This window comes from Eurytemora carolleeae, unplaced genomic scaffold (assembly GCF_000591075.1).
Source record: "Eurytemora carolleeae unplaced genomic scaffold, Eaff_2.0 scaffold1, whole genome shotgun sequence".
NCBI lineage: Eukaryota > Metazoa > Arthropoda > Copepoda > Calanoida > Temoridae > Eurytemora > Eurytemora carolleeae.
Window position 1 is genome coordinate 413,973 of NW_019396081.1, and position 13,750 is coordinate 427,722.

The window sequence follows — 13,750 nt, forward strand, 5'->3', positions numbered from 1 at the left end:
CTAACAGATCAATATACAAATATATATATTTATTTATATAGATATTAGCTAGGTAAAGACGAGCAGCTTTTTTCCAGAAAAATTTCTCTCTCTCTGTAGATTTCTCTCACTTTCTCAGACTCTGTCTATCTTTCCTTCTCTCTAGCTCTATCTGTCTCCGGAGAGAGAGAGGAAATTTACCTGGGAGGTACCTCTCCCCCCTTCTCCACCACAAACGTCTCCTTTCTCTCTGCTAATTGGCTGTACTGGTCACGTGACCTAGGCTCCGAGGATCACGTGACTGTACGGAGGGGGCTGGTGACGAAGTGACAGTGACGTGAAGACGAGTGACGAAGCCGGTAAACCTTCTCCAGCTGGAATAAACAGATCTTCATATAATTGTATAGCAGGTTCAGTGATTACTCAATAAAACCGTAGGAGACATTTATTCCCCTTGAACTCGGAGAACGCATGAAACCCCGTTGTCTCCCCCCCACACTCCCCACACCTGTTGGAGAGAGAGAACTTATTTTCAAGGCCATGATAATACACAGAACTGAGTCAAATGGGAGATGTGTTGAAGTACAAATAGGACGAATTACCTTGTCATATTAATTTTTTGACCGGGGAGAGGAATAATTTTCAATTATTTTTGAAAAAAAATTTTAGCTTTAAATTTGTTAAAGCTTGTTTCCACAACTCCATGTTTGTTACCAATACATTTTTTTATTTGAAGTGAACTGTAGTGCACTTTAAATCATGTCCAATCAATTGACATTAAAAAAATTGAAAAGTTGTCTTTATCTTTTAAAAATCTGCAAATCTGAAGATAATGATGGAAAGAATTTTTAAAGGATTTACAGATATGTTGGATAATTACTAATTAGACCACTTTTAACTTTATTAAATGCTTTAAAAATAGAATTGAAAGAAAATTCTCTTTACTCTTAATATGCTGTGTGGACATGGTTTAAAATGTCAAACATATTTACTTTATTCTTCATGTCCTTGATTTTATCATAGTGACAATGATTTAAATTCTATTTTTTTACACGGTGCTGGTTAATAAGCTTTTACTGAACTTAAAAGAAATTGCACATATATATATTTTGATTTAAGACATGTCTGCGAGAATTTCTTGTAGAAAAAATTAAACTAAAAGACGATTCTATGAAGATGACTTATTTATCTTGTAACCTGAAGAAAAATCTAAAAGGAATTGAGTCTTTGTAACAAACTCTGATTTTCTAATACCTATATTTTTTCCACCTGATGGTGTAAACCTTTGATATTTTAAACTTAGATTTTTTCATCAAACAGAATTCATAGTTTGAAATATCTAAGGTCTACGGCATTGGATTACAAAGATATAGAGATTAGAAAATCATAGTTTGTGACAAAGACTCAATTCCTTTACACGTCGAGGGCTTCAGAATAGTATGAATTATATTGTGAGTAAACCCTAAGGCCAACGCGTCTCGACAATTAAAAGTCAAGTTGTCAACCCAGTTTTTTTAAACGGTGAACTATTTTCAGAGCAGTTATAATCTCTGTTATAATATAAAACATTTAATGAATGCAAACCATTTTTTGTTGGAAACTGCACCGAAAGAACTAGGATCTGTAATCATTAATTAATATTTTATCATAGTTTCCCGTATACCGCTAAAGAAAGATATCCGGGAAATATGCCTCGAACATTTTATAATTCGATTTGGTTTGGTTAAACTGACACTTGTTTGGTTAACAAACAGGAGAACACTATCGAGTAAAATGTAGTAAAATTCTTCGTATTCCAATGTTTTAACAATCTTCCAGACAGTTCTAAACAGAACCCGCTGTTACAATTGATCAATTGTGATATTGAAAACACAGGATATCTTTATAATTTTTGCTCCGTTTGTAAGTCTTAAAGATGGAGTTCCGCAGATATTCACTTTAAATAAAGTTGTTTATGTATTCCAGATGGATTATAGTCACTTTAAATAAAGTTGTTTACGTATTCCAGATGGATTATTGTCACTTTAAATAAAGTTGTCTACAAATTCCAGATGGAATATAGTTACTTTAAATAAAGTTGTCTACAAATTCCAGATGGAATATAGTTACTTTAAATAAAGTATAAGTATTCCAGATGGTGAACAGTCACTTTAAATATAGTTGTTTACGTATTCCAGATGGATTATAGTCACTTTACATAAAGTTGTTTACGTATTCTAGATGGTGGATAATCCTTTTAAATAAAGTTGTTTGCGTATTCCAGATGGTGTACAGTCCCTTTAAATAAAGTTGTTTACGTATTCCTGATGGTGGATAGTCCTTTTAAATAAAGTTGTTTACGTATTCCTGATGGTGGATAGTCCTTTTAAATAAAGTTGTTTACATATTCCTTTAAATAAAGTTGTTTACGTATTCCTGATGGTGGATAGTCCTTTTAAATAAAGTTGTTTACATATTCCAGATGGTGGTTATTCCCTTTAAATAAAGATGTTTACATATTCCAGATGGTGGACAGTCCCTTTAAATTAAGTTGTTTAGATATTCCAGATGGTGGATAGTCACTTTAAATAAAGTTGTTTACATATTCCAGATGGTGGACAGTCCCTTTAAATTAAGTTGTTTACATATTCCAGATGGTGGATAGTCACTTTAAATAAAGTTGTTTACATATTCCAGATGGTGGACAGTCCCTTTAAATTAAGTTGTTTACATATTCCAGATGGTGGATAGTCACTTTAGATAAAGTTGTTTACATATTCCAGATGGTGGATAGTCCCTTTAAATAAAGTTGTTTACATATTCCAGATGGTGGACAGTCCCTTTAAATAAAGTTGTTTACATATTCCAAATGGTGGACAGTCCCTTTAAATAAAGTTGTTTCATATTCCAGATGGTGGACAGTCCCTTTAAATTAAGTTGTTTATGTATTCCAAATGGTGGATAGTCCTTTTAAATAAAGTTGTTTACATATTCCTGATGGTGGATAGTCGTTTTAAATAAAGTTGTTTACATATTCCAGATGGTGGACAGGTTGGATGCCCAGGAAGGAGGACAGACGGAGATTAAACAGGAGTCTGCAATTCAGGTTATAAACAGATTCTTCACGTTAAATCACCTAAATGAATTTCAGATCAAATTGCTTGACTTCATCTTAAAAATTCGTTAAAGCGTGCACACTGTGCAAATTGTTAAAAAAATTTAAACTATTTCCCCATTCGTATTTAATATGGATATTCATGTGAGCTTAAAGGTTGAAAATAAGGAAAAATTACATTCAATTTAAATATTTCATGAATTTATGATTAAGTAAATTTTCGACAAATATAATCAAAATGACATAACAAGGATAACTTGAATAAGAAGGAAGGCGTTTCTGAGCAATCTGCATCTTACAACGTATCATATAAAACATATTTGATTTGATTTGATTAATTATCGGGTAATTTACTTTTAAATATTTTTAATGAATTAAACTATCCAATTTATTTGGAAAACTGTGGCTATTTTATCGTTCTTATAAACTTTCAGTTTTCTAGGAAAAAATTCATCAAGATTCAAGATTAAATCAAAATTGTTGTATTTATTAATTAAGAGTTCAAAATACTTATTTAATAATTAAAAGTTTTGATGTGAATGAATATATCTTTTTTTTAAAATATTTTCTTTTCTAAAGACAAATTTTCTAAATTTTCTTATTTATATTCATTCAAAAACATCCATACGAAAAAAGTAGAAAATTATTCTGAAAAGGAATTAAGTCTTTGCCACAAACTCAAATGTTCTAATCCCTTTGTCTTTGAAACCTTGCTGGTGTTAACCTTTAATATGTTTAAATTAGATTATTTGAGCTAACAGAAATTTTAGTTTGAAATACAGGGTGTCCCACGAAACATGACAATAGGAAGACGACTTGAAAGTCGTCTTTGATATTTGAATTTATTTGTGACATTTAGTCTTCTATCTACTTTAACATGTAGGATTCTTGAAACAATTATCACATAATTCTCCTAGCCCTGGCATTTCCAAAAAGTGGTCTGTGTTTTTTGTGCTTTCAATATTACCGGAGATATAAAGAGTTTGGTTCAGATTTCAATTTTGTTAAATAAAAGCAAAATTGTCGAAATCTGAACGAAATTCTTCATATCTCGGGCAATATTGAAAGCACAAAAAAGGCAGACCGCATTTTGGAAATGGCAGGACAAGGGAAATTTTGTGATTATTATCTCTAGAAATTTACTTCTAAAATTAGGTTGACAAATAAACACAGCAAATTATATCAAAAATCAAGACGACATTTAAGTCGTCCTGCATACTGTCATGTTTCGTGGGACACCCTGTATCTAAAGTCTACGACATTGGGTTGCAAAGCTATATGAATTAGAAAATCAGAGTTTGTGGCAAACACTTAATTCTTTTGATTGATTTTTTTGAGACAATTTTTGTCAAACAAACCCTCCATTGATTGAAGTTTGAATCCCTTGAAAGCTTTGTTTAATCAAGCAGGAATTAGAATCAATTTTTTTTGCTTTTGAAAACTGATTATTTTCAAATGTGGTTTCTTTACGGAATTGACTGGCGCGTTTCAATTGCTTTAGAAACAATGGATAAATTATTAGAACTAAACACTACGTCTATCTTTCACGTTGTATTTATCAGATTGGGATGGGACGGGGGCACAAACACTCCCTTTAATGGATGGATTGTTTAGGCGGTTGTTGCGGCTCAACGTGAACTGAACCACCATCAGCTGGATAGGGAGGAGGAGGAGCTTATTAGGTTAAATATAGAGTCTTTAGAGCGCTTCTCGTCGAATTAAATATAATTTCACGATAATTTGAAATCTGAATTAGATGTTTTCAATCATAACTTTTCTTTTTTAAAAGCTATTGAGAAGAACAAAAAAGTTTTGAATTTCTAATATGCAGCCAAACATATAGTTTTTTCCATAGATAAAGATAGATTGCGCATAAGACGTCATTTTTTATCTTGAAAGATATGAATGTACAGAGATGTTTTAAAGATATTCCTATTATATGGATTACCTAGCTCGGTTGTGAACATTGACTGTTATTATGTCATTGAGTACTTGTGGTGTACATGAGTCATGTAAAGAGAAATTTAAGTTAGTTTAGTCCTTCTCATGTCCTTCTTCAGTTCTCGTCAATATGATATATTGCTCAGTGAAATATTGTTGTTCAAATAGTTCCATTCCCGGAGTTATTTTACACTCTATTATGAAATCCATTAAAACACCAAACCACCCCGCTTATCATTGAAGTACACTTTGACCCCTAGAAGTATGAGTTCGCGGACTGTACAATTCTTGGTGATTTTGCGTACATAAGTTATCTATGTTTATTTATTTATCTATGGTTTTTTCTCAGACTTTGACGCAAAAACAAAACTAGAGGAGCTAAAAGTTCTAGAAGTCGTGCTAGCACATAAATTTGACCTATTTCGTATGTACAGATTGGAGTGGCTGAACCATATCCAGTATCCACAGTCACAGATTAAACATTTAATTGAATGATTTAACTGTATTCATGGGATATAAGTCATACTGATAAATAATATATTTAAGAAAATTGTATGCAAAATTATTGCTAAGGCTTTTTAACCTCGTAGCTCCTCAGGAGAAAAGCAATTTTGTTATGTTTAATATGAAGTATAGTCAAAACTGTTTGTTTTTCTTAAGAGTTCTTCAAAAAGAGGATTTATAAATAAAAACGTGTAAGATTTCAATCTTTCGGGAAATTTTCTATAACTTGAAATGGACTACGCCCGAAAACAAAAATCAAGAGATATAAAAAAATCTTTAAAAATCCACCTTTTTAAACAGCTGACTTTAGGATTCGCAGGCTTTGCAGAAAGAACAAATTTTAAAAATGTAAAATTGTAAGTTTTGGAAATAAAAATAATTTATATATATATATGACAGATGTTAACATTTAAAGACATGTAATTTATTATTTTCTGGGTTCAAAAAGTACAAACAAATTACTAAAGAATTTTTACATTTTCTTGGGAACAATAGATTGATCAACTTTGTAATTGGACAAGTTTGATTTATGAAAAAATCAACGATTTTTAAATAAATGAAGAATTTGTGAATAAAACTAAGAATAAATGAAAAACAATGAATTTATGAATAATTCTATTAAAGAATGGATGAATTTTTAACTGGACGAAATAAATGAATAAATGAATAAATGAAAGGATGAATAAATGAATTAATGAATACATGAATTTAGGAGGAGGCGAGGGGATCCAAGGCACCTTGTTCGAAGACCCAGCTATAGGAAAATATTAACAGAACTAGGAGGCCATCATAATATGATAAACGGTAAACTTTATAATAAATGCTGAAACTCATTAACATCCACATTGGATTACTATGATTACTATTTATTTAAATCACATAAAAAATAAGTCAAGATTAAATATTGACGATGTTAAATGGATTTAAATTATGCTTGTTTTATTATTATACAGATTCAAAGCAAGGTTTAAACTTTAAAGTCAATGAATAAAGTTAATAAATTTGGACATTCAGAATATTAAATTTAATGAAAAAAAGTTCGCCAAGAACCAATTAATATAAAAAAGATATTTGAATATTTTTTACTTTGAAATAAAATAATATAAAACTTCTTGTTTACCTTTTCTAAACCGACACAATTTATTTAATTTCTTTCGTTTGATGAAGCTTAGAAAGATAACACATTAAAGATAAAGTTTTGAGGGCTTTGGAAATCAGGGGTGTTTTTTCAATATAATCAAAATAAAATAAAAAATCAAGTGTCTGGAGTTTAAACTTTAGACTTTTTTGATGATAGATTTTGCATGATTACACATTCAGGAAAACAATAAGGTTGAATACAAATTGACTCTAATTCCCCAAAAAATTTAATTACTAATTGCAAACTGTGATGTGAGAGATCCATGTAAACCTGGGAGATAAGAGAAATCTTGTTAAGCCCCAGTACGTCATAATTTGTCATGGAAAATACTTGCTTTTGAAGGATGCACTTTTATCATTTACACTTTTATCATTTACAATTTTGTCATTTACAATTTTATCATTTACACTTTTATCATTTACACTTTTGTCACTCACAATAATACATCATTCTAGACACTTTTTTAATCTATTACAAAGCTTTAAAAAAATTGAGATCAGCTACCCACCAATGAAAAGTTTAAGCTGCATATATGTTTAGTTTAAAATGCAACCTGACTTTACGTCTGTGTTTCTAAAGAGTTATCTGTGTACAGAGGACCGCGAGCAGTCTGAGAACGATTCTGGGACTAGCGAGGATACTCAAGGACCGGAGGTAAACTAGCGAGGATACTCAAGGACCGGAGGTAAACTAGCGAGGATACTTAAGGACCGGAGGTAAACTAGCGAGGATACTCAAGGACCGGAGGTAAACTAGCGAGGACTGGAAGATAACAAAAGCATCGACTTCCTCACTTTATGCTACGTGAAAATTGTAATCAGTATTTTCCGAATATTCTAATGCTAAATAATCAAACGCTTTGCATCTTTAAAATCTTCCGATTCAGGGCTTCAAAAGGTATAATTTATATGATAAGGCTCAGTCGAAAGTAAATATATAAACCCCTGGCTCCGAGACACTCCACTTTCGGCCTGGTCTCAAAAGTGGTCGGTGATTTTTATTAATATGTTGATGGCTTTATTATTTTTCCGTATTAATTCCAGAGGAAAAATCATCCCGTAAATTTATTTTGCCTTGTTCCACCTAGTTCTGTGTGGCTTCAATAGCGTATACACTTTAAGGACTATAAGTTTGGAAAGGTACAACCTTTTTTTCGAAGTAAAAAATTTATCTAGAAAAAAGCTTATTTAAACCAATTTAGTTTTTTTAGCCAAATATTTCAATACTGTTCTTTTTGTTTTCCCCTTTAATTCATATTTTCAACGAACGCTTTCGATTTTCAAAACCACATCTCCATATCGAATGATACAAAAAAAAGTTTGGACGGAGAGCCAAAGGCCGGTGTCATGCATGGACCGGACTAATGCATGGGGCGGATTGCCCCTAGTAACTATTTCAATACAATGTTAGGCATAAAAAAGCAAAGTTCTGACATTTTCCGATATTTATTAATGTATTATAATTTGAAAAGCACAGTAAAAATTATCTATGTCTAGAGTAAATACTAATTGTTAGATGATTTGAAAAGAAGACGACATTCAAGAGGAAATAACCTTTTTTTCCCTTTAATTAATGCGTATTTGATATGTCAACTAATAATTTTTAATGTTTTATACATTGCTTTTTATGTCTAACATTATGTTGAATGGTTAAAACTTTATGGGTCGAGTCCGCCCCACGGAAGAGTCCGCTTTATGCTGGACACCGGGGCCGGACAACACAAACATACATCAAGAGATTATTAAATTTAAAATCAGAGTCCCTTTTTTAGTAAATTTTTTCTCTTTATTTTCATATATACTTGTTGACGGATAACAGCAACACGCTAGACAAATCAGAATAGTAGGCCGGTAAGGATTCTGGTGGGGGATGTTTATTATCCCCAGACAATTCTTTCCCCGATGGCTGAACAATACACACACAACAGAGTAACCCCGTCTCAGAAATTCGATAACAAAATCTTTATTTCCTAAAAAATAACATAAATTATAGGTCATGGTTACTTGTACAATGTTATAATGAATGTTAATAGTAGAAAAATCTTACGAATTATTTAAGTATGGTCGGGGTTGACTTATTTGTTGATCAGTATTGAAATACGTTTTTTTAACTTCTGAAAAATTACAGTTGAATATTTAACGAAATTCACTTATGCTTCTTATGAAAATATTTTGCTTAACTTTAATGATTTCACAACAACGAAAATATTTTAAGCTCCGTCGGAGGAGGACAATGGAATTTGCGGGCTGAAAATTTGGTTTGGCTGTCTCCGACAGGAGATTCCAGTAGAAGACGACATTTTATATAGGTTTTAAAATTAATGGTTAACAATACTGGTTTTATTTTCTGTTTACTTGTGTTACGATTATTCCGATGCACCTTGGGCATGATAATATTCAATTGTAATATATTTGTATAATGTATTGAGATTATAAAAAGATGTGTTAAGGATCGACTAAATGGATCTCTATCTGAAAGACTAGACGGACAGGATAGACAAGCTTTTCAAAACCATCTGCATCAACAGCTTCGAGGTAGGTTTCTCAGAAAAGTAAGGATTAGAGGTATGTATAAATAGAGAGATAAAAATTTCCTCAACCTCGTTAAGAAAATCGCAAATAGCACAACGAAATGGCGGTTTTACACTTTTTGAGATTTATATTTGTATTTTGTATCTCTATTTTATGTTTGTTTATTAAATAAAGTGTAAAGTGACAATGTATTTATAAAGCACTCGATCCACTAAACTCGACTATGTCTCGGCTAGTGTACTGCAAATCACTACAATACACACTGAAAGCATAGTTGAGGTGAAAGGGACATATCCGATTAACAACGGTACCCTTTGAACCTTTGTCTTATCATCGATGACGAAGTATTTCCTATTTTTAAGCTGAAAATTAAGTGCTGGAAACGTGAATGCACAGCACAGCTTACAAATTACAATATACCGTATTAAATCAGAATTTTACACTTTTTCTCAACAATACTTATTTGTTGGTTGATACATTTTTAATGAAAAAGTAAACAAAGGCAACTTCGTCTGAAGATTTTTGGATCTTGAGAAAAACGCGATTGAATTTAATTGAAGAAACCTAACTCAAACTACTACTGACTACTGACTGGCATGGCGTGTTCACAGTAAAGTAAATGATTATAAAACAAAAGTTTAAAGGGTACCATAGTGAATCAGACACGTCACTGTACAACTGAAGGGTGGCTTTTAACTGAAGATCCTGTTAACTAAAATATTGTTTGCAGTGGTTCCTACCGGAGCCCTACTAGGTAGTGGTGGTAGTATGAGTATTGGAACCCTTCATGATTCTCATATGAACACCCAAGGATCCATGCAGTACTCACCCTCTTCAGAAAACGGAGGTATTTTGAAGAAAAAAATTGGAATAAAGATTACACAGATAGACAAGACATGGATACATTCTTTGAAATATGGGTTACATTGATGGAAATGAAAACATTGTTTTAAATACAGATTGCAATGATAGGACAATGATACATTCTTTTGAATATGATCACACAATTAGCACATTAAACATCCTTTGGAATACAGATTACACAGGTGAAAAATGGAACTATTCTTTAAAATAAAAATTACACAAAGAAAATAAACACAATCATTTGAATACAGATTACACAGAAAGGAAATAAACACATTCTTTGGAACACAGATTACACAGAAAGGACATGAATACATTCTTTGGAATACAGATAATACTATAAGACATGGACACATTCTTTCGAATTCAAGTCACACGGAAAAAAACATAAGATTTGTGGTAATTCCGTTCTTGTTTAATCTAAGTTATCTATGGTATGACATTTTTATGCACAAATGCAGCTATGTAACTGAGACATCAACTTTTATTTAAAATCAATAAAAATGAAATGTAACCTATTGAAAGATTAGATTGAAAAAAAGAACCCTGAACCTTATATTTATAAATTTTTAAGGATTTTATGGGAATTCTGGTCTTGGTTCTTTGGGTAATCCTGACGAAACAACCAGGTAGATAGTTAAATATTCTATATATAAGTAAACCTGACCAAACCATGTAGATAGTTAAATATTCTATATATAAGTAAACCTGCATGTAGATAGTTAAATATTCTATATATAAGTAAACCTGCCCAAACCATGTAGATAGTTAAATATTCTATATATAAGTAAACCTGCCCAAACCATGTAGATAGTTAAATATTCTATATATAAGTAAACCTGACCAAACCATGTAGATAGTTAAATATTCTATATATAAGTAAACCTGACCAAACCATGTAGATAGTTAAATATTCTATAAATAAGTAAACCTGCCCAAACCATGTAGATAGTTAAATATTCTATATATAAGTAAACCTGCCCAAACCATGTAGATAGTTAAATATTCCATGCGTATAAGTAAACCTGACCAAATCATGTAGATAGGTAAATATTCTATAGATAAGTAAACCTGACCAAACCATGTAGATAGATAAATATTCTATTCAATTAAATAAACCTGACCAAACTAAATATTCTGTAGATAAGTATACCTGACCAAACCATGTAGATAGATAAATATTCTATTCAATTAAATAAACCTGACCAAACTAAATATTCTGTAGATAAGTAAACCTGACCAAACCATGTAGATTGTAGATAGATAAATATTCTATTCAATTAAGTAAACCTGACCAAACCATGTAGATAGTTAAATATTCTATTTATGAGTAAACCTGACCAAACCATGTATAGATGGTTAAATTTTATTTAAATAATTTGAATAATCCCACTCAGATAAAATTATAGATAGATATACATCCAGGAAAAGGGAAATAAGACTATTGAAGAACCGTGAAGCTGCCAGGGAATGTAGAAGAAAGAAAAAAGAATATATCAAATGTTTAGAGAACAGGTAATTTATAGACCAAGAAGATCTGGCGGGTTAGTTTTTTTTCTCTAATTAAAAAAATTGATCATGGACAAATAAAGATGTTAACTCTTCTCTTCCCTTTTTTTACCTACTGTATTAAAGATTCTTTCGCGATTTTTGTTGTTGTTGCTCATTCTTCCTTTTACTATCAAAATAAGTATTTAAAGGAAAATTTGTAACATAAAATCATTCCCTTCAAGTTGTCTTGAGATCAAGTAGTCTAAGTTTAAAATATCGAATGTTCACACTATTAGATTGCAAAGATATGATATTAGAAAATTAGATTTGTTATTGACTAGTTCTCACTGTTCAGTGTTTATATGTAATATAATAACTTGGATGTTTAATTATTCAAAAGATTATTCGTATATCATCGTTAATTAAACTACAGGGTGGCAGTATTGGAGAACCAAAACAAAGCTTTAATAGAGGAACTAAAGTCTCTGAAAGAACTCTACACAGGTATTTTTCGATCAAGAAGTCATTAATAGTTATTTTGATAATTTATTGTTTATGCTGACACAAGGTATAGACAACAGACAAACTTTGGAGGAATTGTTTTTTAGCAATGTAAATGACGGTAGAGCCCGGCCATCCTGTAAATGTTTTTTTAAGGTTTAACAAGTTATTTTTGAAGGGACTTATGTCAACTACGCTTAGGCTTATAACTTCTCCCAGAGTTAGGGTTTTCAGGGAACGAAAGTTTTCGCGAAAATTTTCGTTCGTATTTCGAAAACTTTTTTGCGAAATTTCGTGAAAATGAATGACGCGATAAATGCGAAAACGAAGCGAAATTTCGTGAAAACCATAGGTGTTGAAGCTGTATTTTGTCTTGTATGATGAATTATCGAAAAAATTTAGCTTTTTTTTAAATTCCGAATTTTTTGCGAAATATTCGCATTATCTTTTTTTGCGAAATTTTCGCATTTTTCCTCGAAACAGATTAAAGCGAAATCTCGCGAGCGAACGAATGTGAAAATTTTCGCAAGACGATTTTCCTTTTACGCTGGAAACCCTAGCCAGAGTCAAGATTTGGCATAATATAAAAATCAAACTTTTAGAGTTTTCAAATTGTGACGCATTTTAAACTTTCTGTAGAGTCTCAAGAAAATTCTGAATATTTAAAAATGAATAATAACGATATGTCCAACTCTAGTTAAAACAAACCAATTGATTTATCAGCAGGTATATTTATAATTATTTTATTTAGGAGGGAAGTTGACATGAAAAAGATGAATTGCCAGATTCGAGGATTAAAAATTAAAAAATCAAGTGATAAAAATGTAACACTAGTCCGCAGACTAAAGGACTCATTTTTAACTGTTTAAAAATTCGGACAATGTTTAGGTTACAGTTTAGATTTTTGTACAATGCACACGCCTTTGTCATTTTGTTCTGACCTGGTTTCCTTTTTTCGTACAAGTCAAGCGAAAAGACGACAAAAATGGAATTATTGATATTGCACAGTTTTGCAATGATGTTGTTCTCAAATTATTGTGATAAAAACAACGATAATATTTTAAAAGATATTTTCCTTAAAATTAGCGATTAAGAAATGAATTAAAGCAAATTTCGATGGATACAAAATTGTACAAACAGGAAAGGAATTAACCGTGATAATTATGATTTATAAATTCAGCTACAGGAAGTCCCACGAAACATGACAGTTGGTGAATGTCTTCTTCCATATATTGTTAAGTTGTTTGATACCAAGGGCAACAATATAAATATTATATGGAAGTCATGTCATAGTAAAATTAACTTAAAATAAAATAAACTGCAAAAAGCATTTAATATCTAATAAAGTATATGGAAGACGACAATTTCATAACTATTTACCGACTGTCATGTTTCGTGAGATACCCTGTAGGTTATGCTTACCATTTTTGTTATAACTTGATAACTAAACGCTTCAGTAGGCAGCAGGTGCACGGTAGTTTCGTCAACTAAATGTATTTTGAACATTCTCAAAATGCTGCCTTACGAATTAACTTGTTCTGAAAACTCAATTTAAAGAATAAAAAAGTAAAAATTATTATGTATTAAAAATTTCAATCCGGCCCAGAATCTACATTTAGAAAAGTTTATTTGATCTTAGGGCAACGTTAGTTGTGAATTAAAATTGTTAAGACTATCTTTATGTCTAATAAGACGGGAATATTT

At 31.2% G+C, this 13,750-nt stretch overlaps 1 protein-coding gene across 3 annotated transcripts; it reads left to right on the plus strand.

Annotated features, from left to right (window-relative positions):
- The first annotated feature begins 285 nt into the window (after positions 1 to 285).
- LOC111716715 (cyclic AMP-responsive element-binding protein) lies at positions 286 to 13,280 on the plus strand. Of its 3 annotated transcripts, none has more exons than XM_023492191.1 (11): positions 286 to 389; positions 2,999 to 3,064; positions 4,688 to 4,755; positions 6,231 to 6,322; positions 7,255 to 7,313; positions 9,109 to 9,193; positions 9,921 to 10,037; positions 10,629 to 10,683; positions 11,468 to 11,569; positions 11,979 to 12,049; positions 12,798 to 13,280. In XM_023492191.1, exons 2-11 carry the CDS (start codon positions 2,999 to 3,001, stop codon positions 12,812 to 12,814), a joined length of 732 nt encoding a protein of 243 aa, XP_023347959.1. In that variant the 5' UTR covers positions 286 to 389; the 3' UTR covers positions 12,815 to 13,280. The 3 variants fall into 3 exon arrangements, with proteins under 3 accessions (XP_023347959.1, XP_023347975.1, XP_023347967.1); XM_023492207.1 differs by having other exon boundaries at positions 11,480 to 11,569; XM_023492199.1 differs by lacking the exons at positions 286 to 389; positions 2,999 to 3,064; positions 4,688 to 4,755 and adding an exon at positions 5,686 to 5,874.
- The last annotated feature ends 470 nt before the right edge of the window (positions 13,281 to 13,750 follow it).